The sequence below is a fragment of the Sus scrofa genome, chromosome 1, assembly GCF_054392235.1.
Source record: "Sus scrofa isolate SSC_HxYL_T2T_F1_AM1 chromosome 1, Sscrofa_HxYL_maternal_Yorkshire_Landrace_v2.0, whole genome shotgun sequence".
Lineage (NCBI taxonomy): Eukaryota > Metazoa > Chordata > Mammalia > Artiodactyla > Suidae > Sus > Sus scrofa.
In genome coordinates this window covers 2,223,837-2,238,308 of record NC_139383.1, presented here as the reverse complement: position 1 = coordinate 2,238,308, position 14,472 = coordinate 2,223,837, and the positions used below count along the sequence as shown (strand labels likewise).

The 14,472-nt window shown below is 54.4% G+C and overlaps 1 protein-coding gene across 5 annotated transcripts in view; it reads right to left on the bottom strand.

Annotated features, from left to right (window-relative positions):
• The window catches only part of RPS6KA2 (ribosomal protein S6 kinase A2), a 319,578-nt gene extending 307,899 nt beyond the window's left edge, over positions 1-11,679 (bottom strand). For 2 of the 5 annotated variants that reach the window (XM_085021805.1, XM_085021808.1), the window contains exons 1-2: positions 10,702-11,098; positions 6,856-6,915 (exon numbers count right to left, since the gene is read on the bottom strand). In XM_085021805.1, coding sequence (XP_084877931.1) covers positions 6,856-6,915; positions 10,702-10,764 — 123 coding nt within the window. In that variant the 5' untranslated portion in view covers positions 10,765-11,098. Of the gene's footprint in view, positions 1-6,855; positions 6,916-7,277; positions 8,400-10,701; positions 11,099-11,176 lie in introns of those variants that run through there. The other 3 variants (XM_085021807.1, XM_085021859.1, XM_085021869.1) reach the window with 3 other exon arrangements.
• Between the last annotated feature and the right edge of the window lie 2,793 nt (positions 11,680-14,472).

Here is a 14,472-nt window from a genome sequence, read left to right as displayed (position 1 = left end):
CAGGGCCAGCTCAGCAGACATTGGCTAAAAGCCCCGAGAAGGGATTGAGCCACGCATTCAGCCTGGGGCTGCGATGCACCCGAGACCCTCCAGGGCTTCAGGAAGATACCGCGTAACTACCCTATTTGAAAAATCGGCATTTATGCGTCTGAGCCCTTACTTCTGTCATCTCTGTAGCTAAGTTACATGTGGTCCCTCCGTTCAGGCCACCAGGAGACAAAGGGGACACTTAGGGACGGAGGGAGTCCAAGCCCGGGGTGGTGTCCCCAGGGAGCCGAGCACCCAGAGCAGGCGTGTCCTGCCGGAGCAGCCTCACTCCGTGTGCTCCTGGCACTGGGGGCTGTTTTGGTAGCACGTCTCGGGGAAAATGTGGTAAATGATCCTCTGGAGCTTCTGATGACTCACACGCAAGCTGCAAAGTCTGCCCGCGCGCCCAGCGCCCAGCTGCCGCCGGCTTTCACAGGAGGAAGACGGGGGGTGGGGGCTGCTTGTTATGACTTCAAAATATCTGAAGGATGAGAAACCACACGGTTTTCTGTCTGATGCTCTGACTCTCACCCACACGCGGACGCCGTCATCACGGAGGAAAACCGACGGCATGCACCTCTGCGTGTATACGCTCCCTCGCCGTCGTCACTCACACCATCCGTCTGATCTTCATAAAGGACAAGAAACCTCGGTCATTCTCGCGAGTCCATAAAGTACCCCAGCCTCGGCGGGGAGACCGGACAAGGAGCTGGGCTGGGGTGCACACGTCCAGCGCAAGTTCCCCGGCGTTTTCACGCATAACAGAGAACACGCTTTGCACATCCCCAGGTTGAAGAGCAAAGGCGAGAGAACGTGGAAAAGAGGAAAGGCCGAGCGGCAGAGCGAGATACTGCAGGGCTGCGGGCCCCAGAGACAGGCCACCTCCAGGCAGCTTCTGGCCTCCGGTGTGTCACGGACAGCAGAGGTGGCTGGGGTCTCCGAGGCACCTGCAGTATTGTTTTAAACCCAGAGGGGAGACAGCGCATAGCCTGTGACACCAGGGCCTGATTCCATGAGCTGGAATCCACCACTTACTGTCAGATCCTGAGAGGATCAGGCATTTTAATGAGTCAGTAGAACAAGCTGTCAAGTTGAACCCCCGCCCCCCGTCACTGGTTCTCTGCTCTGCTTAGCAAGTGTTATCATCTTTGATGCGCCCCCCCCCCCCGTTCACCCCCTGAGGAACAGGGAAGAGCAGACCCTCCCTCACACTCCCTGCGGTTTAGGGAGACGGACGGTGGTGGAAACCGGACACGTGAAAAGGCAGGGTCCCTATTTCAAAGCATCACTGGGTCCCTCTGCAGGCAGAGGGGCACTGTCATGCCTAAGGGGCTCACACTCAGCAGGGGCCCTAAAAGCCACGACTCCATCCCAGGGCTTCCTCCAACCACTGCTCTGCGTCACAGGTCAGGAAAAGGGCAGCTTTCATCAGGTGCTTCGCTTCTGGTGGACTCAGCAGCCATCTCAACACAGAGCGTTTTCTTGGCTGTGACGGGTGGGCGCCTTTCCCCCCGAGACCACCCGTGGAGTCACCGCACTGGCAGAGAGCGTGCCACCCCCAAGGCTGTCGTGAAGACGAAGGTGCAGGCCCCTGGCGGGTTCGGAGGAGCCGGAGCCGGTACCAGGGTGCTGGGGCGTTGGAGGCTGCTCCTGTTGGCACGCAGTGATCACTCCCTCTCTGAGAGCGCTCTCGGCAGGCGCTTCTGCTGACCTTGTTACAGAAGCAGGAAGGCAAAGACGGCAGAAACTGAAAATAGCTGCCAGCCGGCTTCCTGGTCCAATATCCATCTCGGCCAACACTGGAGAGAGAGATCCGCGAGGACCGGGGCGCCCGCGTCTGCTGACATCAGAGCCGGGCTTCTCGTCTCGTGTGGATTCTTGCAAATGATTAGCACAGACGCGTCAATCACGCTGAACCCATTTTCCATCCCCACACCGTGCCCTGCCCTCACGCCTGCCCGGTGTGTGCCCACGTTTGGTGAAGCGGCATCGTTGTTACCCACCGAGCAGGGCACTGAAATGCCCGTGGGCTGTCCAACAGCTTTACTCGTGTTAGCCTTTCTCCAAAATGCACTGGTGGTGCTGCTCTTTTCCAGAATTTCTGTAAGGACTACAGTGAGTCCTGCCTTCTGCTGTGCAGCAAACAATACAGAATGCAAATTAAATGGTGACACAGGCGATGTGCCCTCAGCGGATGCAGCAACGGCAGACCGACGGCAGGTAACAGGCGGGCTGGGAGGATGGTCTCATCAGTCTCCTTTCAAACTCCTAACTAGCTTTTTAAGCTGTAATTGCACTGCTCGAAATTGCTTTATTAGCTCCAAGCCTTCATTATTCTCCTTGTCTCATTTCTATTCAGTCCAGTTTGGATTTTTCCTGTCTTCTTTTGAGGGAGCAATGAAACCATCTGTCGAGATTCCTGGGGCAGGACACGTAAGCGACAATGTGTAGGGACCGGTGCGGGTGGCCCTGTCCTGACCTGGCGAGACCTGCTGTTACCACGACTTAGCGCAGAGGGTTTCCATGACACTCCTGGGTGTTGTCCCCTTCAAGCGCGAGGGGGTCTCCCGCCTGCCCTGGTCCTCACCCCTCTCCCCAGCGGAGACCTGGGGACCAAGTCAGGGGGCTGGTGACTGACGGAGGTCACTGACAGATGCTCAGAAGTCACAGAGCGCCTGCCCGAGGAGCTGCCCACTGGTCCCCGCCCCCGAGGAGAGGCGGGGCCGGCAGCTGGCCCTCCATCTTCAAGCATCCTCCCTCCTCCCTCGGCCACAGCCCTCGGGGGGATGGCTCCGTGGCCCCACAGCTCTCCTGCAAGTGATGCCTGACAGCAGGACATGCCACCCCCCCTTCCCCAGCTCTGTCCCGCCTCGGAGATGCCAGAATCTCTGCTAAGAAAACTGAGGGTAGACATTTGGGGGAGAGAGACACCAGGGTCACGAGAAAATAAGGAGAAACCACACCATGCGGGGGGTGTCTGCTCTGCACGTGGTTTCTAAAGTTGACCAGACAAGAAAACAGCCCTTATTAATAAACGTAACCTGAAATCTGAGCACTTAAAAAAATACAAACAACAAATTCTAATATTTTCCACAGGTGGTTCTGTGAAACCAAACACTTGCCAAAAAAATCCCCTCTGTGTCCTAAACTCCTGGAGATGGAAGGTTGAAAGGCCGTATCACTGCTGGCCTGTACTGCGAGGCTTAGCATCTGTGTTGTCATGGCAACGGCCCAGAACCTGCCAGTAGACACTGGCTCCCCTGGCCCCGCCGTCCCTCCCTGCTCCACTTGCCAAAGACCAGGCTCCTGTGTGTGGGTCTGGAAGCTGGTGGTCACGCTGCCCTAACCTTCCAGAGGCCCCCAGCCGCAGCCCCGGGCCCAGCAAGGCATGTGCTTCTGCATTAACCTTAAACCCTGTTCCATGTCCTAACCGCCCAGCATATTCCGCCCGGCTTTGCTGCACAGCCGACCCAGAGCCGCAGAGACAGGACCAGAGCCCCAGAGCAGCGCCGCAGACAGGCCCTCTCTGCCGGGGCCCTGCCAGCGGCCCCGCAAACCAGCAACTGATGGAGTATTTCCCCCCCGGGAGAGGGATCTGCTGAGGGGTTTGGGTTTTGGTTTGGCTTTGCGTTGTTGTTTTCTTTTTTTCCAGAATATAAAGGATAATGGCCTCTGACGTATCAAGTGAAATCAGACTAGGAGGGGCCTCATGACACGAACCCTTTCCCTCAGCGGTAACACGCCCGGCTTCTGACGCCAGCTTCCTGTCTTATTTTTGATCTTTTTTTTTTCCCCCTTTTAGGGCTCCACCTGCGGCATATGGAGGTTCCCAGGTTAGGGGTCCATTCAGAGCCGCAGCTGCTAGCCTACACCACAGCCACAGCACCAGATCCGACCTACACCCCAGCTCACAGCAACGCTGGATCCTTAACCCACTGAGCAGAGCCAGGGATTGAACGCGTGTCCTCACAGACACTGTCAGGCCCCTAACCCACTGAGCCACAATGACAACTCCCCCGGTAAGTTTATTTTTTTGTTTGTTTTTGCTTTTTAGGGCCACACCTGTGGCATATAAAAGTTCCCAGGCTAGGGGTCAAATCAGAGCGGTAGCTGCCAGCCTACACCACAGCTCACGCAATGCCAGGTCATTAACCCACTGAGCAAGGCCAGGGATCGAACCTGCGTCCTCATGGAGCCTAGTCGAGTCTGTTACTGCTGAACCATGAAAGGAATTCCACCACAGTAAATATTCTTGACTGACTGAATGAACAAACACTCACTGAGCTGAACGATGTATCTTTTTCCTAATCAAGACTTTTGAGCCACCACACACGCTGAGACTGGCAAAAGGTGTGAAACCTCTCATGCCCTGTTCAGTCTCCCTCTAACTCCCCTCGTTTATCTGAGCCACGGACGCTTCCATTATAGAGCCTGCAAATCTCCACACTGAAGGCCAAGGGAGACATACAAGGAAAGCCACCCCCCCAAAAAAAATATTTTGAGGAGTTCCTGTCGTGGTGCAGTGGTTAAAGAATCTGACTAGGAACCATGAGGTTGCGGGTTCGGTCCCTGCCCTTGCTCAGTGTGTTAACGATCTGGCGTTGCCGTGAGCTGTGGTGTAGGTCGCAGATGCGGCTCGGATTGGCTCTGGCGTAGGCCAGTGGCTACAGCTTCGATTCGACCCCTAGCCTGGGAACCTCCATATGCCACGGGAACAGCCCAAGAAATGGCAAAAAGACAAAAAATATATATATATATTTTGACAAGTGCCCAGAAATCCGGATGGCGTGCACCTGCTGGTGGGCTGAAAGCTGCATGCGATCTTCAGTGTCCTCTGTCAGAAGCAGCTGTAAACAGCTGGACCCCGGTACTTCTTCCATATTTCCACAAGCACCACCAGAGCGTCTCCACACCAACATGGAGTCTGGCAAGGTACCCCCAGACACTCTTCCTTTATGAGGCGCCACAGACGTCCTGACGTGCTATCATCCAGACAGGTGACAGCAGGAATCAGTCATCACTTCCCCATCTCATGTTCTATTATCAAAAGCCCCTCGAAAGAGGTCAGTTGATCTCACCACAATCCTGCAAGAAATCAACACCTACATTTGCAGCAGAAACGCTGCCGACAGTAAGACAACTGGAGACCAGGAGGTCTTAGGGAGTAGCGATTATTAGTGGACTAACGGGCTCAGTTTGTGACTCAGGCTTCGAGTGGATCCAGCACACGGTCTGTCGTGTGGCTGGTGTGGTCACCACCACGGAGCCCCCTGAAGCTCATGACAGCTGAAGGACCAGGACCCCAGCAACCTGCCTGCAGCAAACGCGCCGGAGACGCCCTGGAAATCAGAGTCCCCACAGAACACAAGCGGAGTCCCAGTGTGGCTTGGACCCCCTGAGACCCTGGCCTGGGGCCTTGCTCACTGGGTGGTGGCGGGGGGGTGTAACGTCCTTCCCTGCCCCCGTCCAGGTAGGTATCCAGTTAAATATCCACCTCTTCAGGAAAGCCACCTGCCTCTTTGCCCCTTGACCTCTGGAACTGGCAAAAGCAGGGCTGCCCCCACCAGGCAGATGTTCGGTTCAAGGACGTAGAAAGATCCTGAAAAATCAGGAGCACACCGGCCGGGCAGCCGGCCGCAGGAGAGGTGCAGCAGCCTCGTGCTCTTCTCTTTTATTTAACCCACATATTAGGTCAGGGGAGCGCCAGACCCAGGGGCGCTGGGCTGTAAGCGCAGGCAGGGTGCCCGCGTGTGCAGGGAAGGGACACATGGCTTTCGGCACCAGCAGGCCATGTGCAGAGCCTGCAGCGTCCACCTGCCCCCAGCCCACCAGCCCTCCCTCGACAGCTCTTTAAAAGGCCACAGAGCCGCCAATGGCACCACTTGTCTGGTTCCAAGAGGCGCCTGGCTGAGCATCTCGGCCAAGGCCGCTCCCTTGCAGGGCTCCAGCTGCCGAGGGAACTTCTTTGCAGCAGGTGGAAAGGGGCTGCTTATTTAGGATTCCTTGGCTCCAGCTTCTTTCTACTTTGGATTTAGCCCTTTGATGTCCCATGTCCCCTTAGAGAGTGCTTGCGGGTGCCACCACCTCCCCCAAGACGCAATGCTGCCTTGCCCACTCCCGCCATAAAGCCGCCCAGGCCCCTGCCGCCCGGGCAGGACAGCAGAGGACACGCGGGCGGCTATGCGTGCTCTTCGTTCCTCTCCATCACCTTGGACCAGCACCTTCGGGGCAGCACCCATCCTCTCCCGTCCCACTCAGCCTCCTCCCTCCTGCCCCCCCGCCGCCTCCTGCGCCCACGCCCCCTGCGAGGGTGGCTTCCCCACGAAGGGAATTCGCCTCCTCCCTCGGCTCCGACAGCACATCACCAAACGTTTAAGAGGCACATGGCCTAACTTCCAGCAGGAAAAAGAAGCCATGGCCTTTTCTAGGCGCCACTGCCCGTTCTTCCCGCTTTGTCTTTCTAGATAACGACAGGCCCGTTGCCCTTCGCGAAGGCCCCACACACAGAACCGCTGTCGGGTCCAGCAGAAATGCCCACAACACTGTAAGTCAACCGGACTTCAAACAAACTTCTTAAAAATGTGGGGAAAAAGAAGTCCATGCCGGAAGACTCTGGATTTCACCTTGCTTGGCAGCCTTTCCCCTGTGTTCTAAAGCATCCCTTCTGAGGAAAACGACCGACTGTGTCACGCATGCGGCTCTATGTGTGCATGCGTGTTTGTCGCATGCATGTCTGCATGCACACAGTCCACCAAAAGAACCACCTGCGGGCTGTTCCCCTCGGCCTCCCGCTGCCCCGCCTCCCAGTAAGAAAACCCGGATAGCTACCTCTTCCGCCGTGTCTTCTGTGCTGGGCTCCGCGTCCGGGGCCAGGTCCTCCTCGGCGGCCTGGTGACACAAGACACACGTTAACCGCAGTTAGCAGGACACCATTCTTGGGGTGAGCAGCACACAGGTCATCGGTGCAAGGGACGAACGCGGTCTCAGCGTTAGGACAGGACCGGAATGACATCAGGTCCCCTCCCCTCCCTGAATTCGTCTGAAACTCCATGACGCTTCGGGCCAGACATGGGTCCTTTATCCACAGACAGCAAAGAAGACAGCAAGTGTTTCCAGCCACAGCTACAGATCACTAGCCCAGCCAAACGTGTGTGGCTTTTACACCACAAGGGAAAGAAGAATCCGGCGGTTTATGTAACTCCCTGGCCAGCAAGGGCGGGGGCGGATGTACGTGGGGCTGGGAGACTAACCTGCTAGGAGAGAAACAGAGAAGCTGCAGGGAAGGAGTTTGTAACCATTCCTGTTTGAATGGAACAAAATCACAACCTCAGGCCAAAGCTCAGAGGATGAGTTAAATCAGAAAGAGTAAAATCCCAGGTTTATAAAAGCACAGAGCTGGTGCTGCTGCAGGATAAGGCTTGACCAGGAGCATTAAATCAGAGAGGGCGAAGTCCCTGGTTTATAAAAGCACAGAGCTGGTGCTGCTGCAGGATAAGGCTTGACCAGGAGAATTAAATCAGAGAGGGCGAAGTCCCTGGTTTATAAAAGCACAGAGCTGGTGCTGCTGCAGGATATGCTTGACCAGGCGCATTGGGGTCCCAGCCTTCGCTTCCTACTCAATGACTCGAGGCAAACTGCTTCGGCTGAACCCTGGTTTCCTCAGATAGAACATCAGGAACAGCCACCGCCTAGAAAGGGGAGCATTCAGCAGAGAACAACTTCAGGCCCCCGGCACCTGCTCTGTCCTTGGCAGACACTCAGAGTTACCAGCTGCTGTCACCACCATCCACAGTCTCAGCCTCTGGCCCAGGAGCTGGGAGAGAATCGTCACCATACACACTAGACCATGAACTTCCAGGCAACGTGTTTGATCTGCATCGTTTAAAACAGGGCTTCTCCTTTCCCTAACGCGTGATGACATGCCAGCAGGAAAAATCCTGCTTACTCTTCGGAAAGGAAGACAAAATGGGTCAGCTGGCCCTGGGGGCCTGCTCCCCGTCCTGCCTCACTCGCCACACCTCCCATCTCCTCGCTTCCCCGGAGCCAGACCTCGGCTTTGTGGCTCTTTGGAAGGAAGGGGTCACACGGCAGCTCCCGGAATCCAGCTTCGGAGCCACGCGCTGGACCAGCTGCTCCTTTTGGATGCAGCTTCTTCTGGGGTTTTACGGAGGTGCCGGTTCGTAGTCAGCGCACGTTTCCTTGTCAACACGACTCATTAACGGGTAAAACACGCCTTCCGAAATATCTCAAAACAATTCAGAAGCCACAAGCACTTTCCCCGGAGAGTCGGATGCATTTCCCCGGGTCTGGGTGCCGATGGGCTTCCCCAGCCCAGCGACCCTCAGATCCACGCCGGCTCCGCCCCTCTCACTGATGGTGCGGAAAGAAGTCTGCGGGGAGCAACTGCTAGAGGCAGAAAAACTCGAGCCCAAGGTGCTGACCGCGACTGATGGGTGGTGAAGTGTGAACAAAAGCAAATGACGTACACGAGGTCAGCGCTGCCGCCTCGCCGCGGACGGTCTCAGCAAAAAGCCGTGTGCTCTTTGCACAAGGATTGTGTGACATTTAACCTGGAGCTCGCGGCACCGAGCCCGAACGTCCGCCGTGGAGTTCGGCCCAATTTCTCGACGTGTGAACTACTTTAATACCACACAACATAAAACACGGGCAAAGCTGGAACGTGCCATGTGCCTCTGGGTTCCAAAACAGAGAGAGTGCACATTTTCCTGAGGACCTGAAATCCCCCAGGGTTAGGAGCTCAGGTTTAATTTTTCTGTAGAAAGAACTCTATAATTTCTGGGTTCCAAACAAATGGGGCTTGAATGCTCTGTCTCCACACCAACTCCCCAGGGTACACGCTCCTAAAACACCTACCCAGAAGAAGACTGCTTTTGCTTCAGGGCCACTGAATTTAACCAGTGTGTGTTACGTGTCGTCGGGTGTAAGCCAAGCTCACACACTTTGGAAACGCGCCCTCCCCAGGGGCGGGGAGGCAGTGCAGACCTCCAGCCAGCTCTGCCTCCCAGTCCCCCAGGCGGCAAGTTCCTTCTACCATCATGATGCATATTTTTAATAATATGCGTATATTCATTGCTGTTCCATTTTGAGTCAGTCTTAGGAATACTTCAGACAGGAGCCGTTCCTCAGAGCTTGGTCAGTGGCCATGTTGCAAAGTCCAGAGTCCCGAAAGCGTGTTCAAAGCCCCTTCATTCCTCTCCCGTCCCTCCTCCTAAGCCTGGGGCCCATCCCCCGAGACAGAAGGGCCCCGTCCTTCAGGGACTGACGGCTGGGCCTCCACCACCACCAGCCCAGTTCAGAAAACCAGGAGGGCTTCAGAAGGCATCGGGGATAAGAATGAGACTTCCAGCTCATCATTAATTCAAGTCATTAATGCCATTTTTGAAAAACCCAAATCTCTCTCAAAAGGGAAAAAAAAAAAAAAAAGACTTGGCAACCCCTGCAAGTCAGAGTCGCTTTTTAAGCCACAGGCATCACCAAGAGCACATCCCATACAAACAGAAGACTCCAAGCCGTGGGGAGCCTCCGTGTCACATTACCGCCCCCCTCGGCACAGCATCTGGGCTGCGCCACCGGAAAATGAGGCTTTATACCTACGCTATGCTCGATGATCTCCTTTGACAAAAAAAAAAAAACCCTCTTTTGACCAATATATATTCCAAGCATTAACAAGTTAGTTTGGATTCTAAAAAGAATATTAAATTTAAAATATCAAGTAATTTCTCTCCTTCAGTTTAAAATTATGTGAATGTCTCAATCCATAGTACATATAGATAAAAATAAATGACATTTAAAATAGTAAGAATTGAACTCATCATTATAACGCTGGGTATGGGCGATAAGGCAAATGGTAAAGGTTGGATTTGTTTAGTCGGTTATCAAAATCTGCCACTTACAAACGCAAAGTGAGTTGCTATAAACACAGCACAGGTAAATCCAATCATTCGAGAGCTTTAATAACTTTGGAGAACTTGCTCTTCTAGGAAAAATAAAGGTTGATCACCTATAATTCAAATGAAACAAATCAAATTCCACGGAGACAGTTAGTGGCCGCCTAGGGGCGGGATGTCAGAGGAGCCTTCGCCAGGTCAGGCGGCCCTGGGTTTGGGCCACTAATGCTTTCATGTCATTATCTTGTCCCTGCATCCTCAATCTCTCCTCTGTATCCGAACATACACCCTATTAAGACTGCAGTAGCTGCTTCTTAAAAAAGAATTCCTCCTGCGTCTAGCCTTCCGGGTTCGTCCTCCACTGCAGCCACTGGAGGTCTCACAATTTAAAGCCACTTGTTGAAGGAACACCTCACTGATGCAGGGCAGTCTGGACGCACGTGACTACGTCAGGGCATCTGCTACTTGAAGAAGCATCCTGAAGTTTGGCTGAAGAGGAACCATTTTTTCCCTTCGATTCGTTTTCATTCATATACTTGCACCACCCACAATGCCTTGTGTGGCGTGTGTACACACACATGTCATGTTTGTGTGTGTGTACAAACACAACACATACACCTATACTCACTACACGGCCCAGACGCGTCACATAACAGACACTCAGCAAATACGTATTCGTTCTGGGGAATGAACAGCCCATCTGCTGCAGAGTTGGGCTTTTCCAGGATCCCGGGAAAAAGTACATTCTTCGCTTGGCCATACTCACCTCTATTTCCATGGGTTCCACCTCTATTTTCTTCCATAGCTCCAGCAACTGTGCAATCGGCATTTTCCAAAACTTTCCTTGCCCTCTGATCAAGTGTGACCGTGGAAAAGAAGATAATCAGAGGCAACACCCAGCACAGAGACGGCCAGACGTGATGTGAGAGCCGAGGCAGAGGCCGGCCTGGCGGCGAGGACGGAGCTGGCGAGGATGAAATCAGGCTGGGGCGACCGCAGGCTCCTGCCGGGCCCTCGGGGTGGGGAGGCAGGGGGCGGGTCTTCACGAGGGCTGCTCGCGTCCTCGCCCCCCAAGCCCGGGGCTCCGCTCCGCTGGGAAGAGGAAAGAGGCAGAACCGCAGCTTCGGAAGCCGAGCTGCGACTTTGGCGGAGCGAACCTCCTCTCTCCGAATCAGATTGGATTCCCGGCTTCCCCCTCCCCCTCGCATTGCCACTCCCTCCCCCTCCCCCCACGATTTTACCTTAATTGGCTCTAAATGATGGGTGAAAGTTGGGTCTGAGGATGCTGCTGCCATAGAAACCGCATAGCAACCAAGGGCTGGGGAGGAGGGGAGGAGGGGAGGAGGGGAGGCGAGGAGGGGGCCATGCCGCAGGTTCGCCCTTCTCCCGCCCGGCGCGCAAGGCGTCCACCCCCCTTCCTTTGCCGACGACTCTCCTGAGCCCCCCGCGACCACCTTCAGCCAGTGGAGCACTAGGAGCCCAGGCGGGAGGTCAGGTGCAGGGGGGGGCTTTTCTCGCATCAATATTTCAGAGTACTCCCCGCATCGTGGAATTGCCGCTGACCCGGCAGCTGGAGCAGAAGCCTCCCCGTGCCCCCGCCGCTCCCTCAAGCATCAGGGCGACACCCCCAGAGAAAGGAAAGGAGGACCGACCGGGGTGGGAGTGCGAGGCCCTGGGTCTGAGCACCCTCTGCCTCTCTCTGCCTGCGGCCTTAGGCTGGTCCCGCTGCAGCCAAAGCTGTCCTGGGGCAGGACGGTGGGCTCAGCATACAGGGAGGGTGGCAGCCGCGTTGCAGAGAGACTGTCCCACCTCCCAGGTGCCCGGCCTGGTGGACAGGCGTCTGGGGGAGGAACATTCTGGCAGACACAGTGCTGGCAGCGGGCTTATCGGGCTCCCGGAAGGAGGCCAGCGCCCCGCGCGGACTTGCTCATTTACTTTTCCACGGCCTGTGGATAGCGATCCCATTATCCCATTTCATCGACGGGAAAACCCTGAGGCCCAGAGAGAAGGAACCTGCCCAGAGACCCGCACCCAGGGGCAGGGCCGGAAGTGGTGGTCTGGGTGTCCTGCAGCAAGGATCGCCCGAGGGCAATTTCCCAGGGAACAGTCCTTTCCCTCCCTTCCTGCCTTTGTTTCTTGTTTGGCGGCTTTTGTCCTCTTTCTCACACCATCCCAGTCTTAGAATAAAAGGCACGTGCACGTAGAAATAAATGCATCTCCCCAGATGCCAGAGGCTCATCTGCTTGTGGTTCCCTCTTTTGGGGAATGGTGTTTAAGTCTAATACAATTTCATGTTGCTCCTGGAATACATGTATTCATTTCTAAAGCAAATTCCTTTACCTCTGGGGAACATATCTAAGAAAATGGCTCACTGCTTCCAAAAATTAATAATAATCTCGTCGTCTTTCTCACCATTATAAAATCACTTAGAAATCTAATTCATTAGCAAAACAAAACAAAACAACAACAATCTCAAATCCCAAACACCTCATGTTTCAGAGGGAAAAATTATAGTCAGAATAGAAGAGTTTTCTTTCTCAGTGTTGATTTATGAAAGTCACTTTATCTTCCTACAAAATTTTAGGATCCAGTAAGGATCTTAAAAATTAACTCCATTCAAAATAAAAATAAACCAGCATTGCTTGTTTTCAAAGTGGGCATCCACAGATGGACAGAGCAGCAGGGGTCCGATGTGTTCACCAAATAAGGTACCTTGGGGCATAATGTCAGCATCGCAGATTAATAACAGATAAGATGAACCGGGTTTTGTGTAATAAAGAGCGGGAAATCGGGACATCGCTAATGGAGAAGGTAGTGCTGAGGAGGTAGAGACTTTCCATCCGGAAGACGAAGCACCCGCCCTCTGGAAGGCGGTGGGGAGGAAAATGAATGCGATTCCTTAAAACCTTCACTTTCTGGAACGTTCCACAAGTATTCTGAGATGGGCAGACAGAGGACCTGCTTCATTAGCAGGTGGAACCAGGAGGGAAGGAACGCTGGATGGGCCCTCGGGGGAGCAGATGGTGCCCAGCTCCGTGCCAATGGGCTGGATCCTTTCAGACACGAAAGAGCTCATATTCAAGGCACCTCTTAGGAATCGCTGAAAATACGGTTCATCATTATAGCAGGATGTCTCTTTTTAAACTCTGCAAATGTGACACTAATAAAGACACAGAACTCTATTCAGCAGTTTTGCAGATAAAGCAGAGGAGCCCTGAGGAAAGAAGTGAGCCAATCAAGAGGGCGGCCCAGAGCTTATACCCGGGAGCCCTGAGATCACGTGTCCACGCCTGCTGCCTCTGAGACGCCCAAGGCCGGAGCTCCCACTCTGGCTCAGCAGAACAAGCCCGACCAGCATCCGTTGAGGACGTGGGTTGGATCCGCTGGCCTTGCTCAGTGGGTTAAGGATCCGGCGCTGCTGTGAGCTGTGGTGTAGGCTGCAGATGTGGCTTGGATCCCGTGTTGCTGTGACTGTGGTGTAGGCCGGCGGCACAGCTCCGATTAGACCCCTAGCCTGGGAACCTCCATATGCTGCAGGTGTGGCCCTAAAAAGACCAAAAAAAAGGACAACTGTCACAAAGACATGGACGTCGAGGAAAGTTCAGCCCATTTGTAAAGCTCAAACTAGGGAACATGAACGATGTGGGGGGGGCGCGGGGGGCTTTTCTCTGGAAGGAAATGGTGATGCGACCCCAGCACCTTAAGGCCCAAAGAGAGGACCAAGAAATTGCGTGCTGGGGGCAGGAGCGTCCAGCTAGTCCCTGAGAAATCTGGAATAACGTTTTCAAAAAGAACAGCTAAAGAGGCTGATCTCCAAGAACTCCCCACATAAGCACCAATTTCCAAGAAGAAACTGCAGTTGAAGCATCCTTGCGGAAATGGGTCTTTAATGAAGCAAACCCCACAGACTCAAAGCAGTGGGAGGTGTCTCAAGGGTCCCTTGTCACAAGTCACAGCGAAATAGATGTGTGAATTGACGTCAAACTCACGGAAACCAGCCCCCAGTAAAAAAAAAAAAAAAAAAAAAAAAAATCTTCACTCTCCCAAGCAAATGAAAAGATCCCAGGAGTTCCCTGGCAGTGTAGCAGCAGGTCAAGGATCCGGCATTGTCACTGTGGTGGTCCAGGTTCAATCCCTGGCCCAAGAGCTTCTGAATGCTTCGGGCGTAGCCAAAAAGAAAGAAAGGAAAGACCCAGAACACTTGTGCTCAAGAGGCCTTGACTCTTAGAAAGCATGTCTCCTCTGAGAAGGCAGGCGGGAGAGACTCCATTCCCAAAGGAATCATCCCAGAACAGAGGTGGGACTCAGGAAATACGACAGCGGCCCCGCCTCTGCCGCCAAGACGCGACTTCCCTGAGGTCTGTCTCTTCTCTGCTTCCCGGAAAGCATGAGGGCCGGACCGTCTCACAGTGAAAGCACGCATGAAAGTGTGTGCTGACCTGAGGGGAGAGACCCCGGTGACTCAGTCACCTGGTGCCCGAGAGGACAAGACGGGCTGGCCATCCTCCCAACTGGCCTCAGCTCCCCCAGGGCTGCT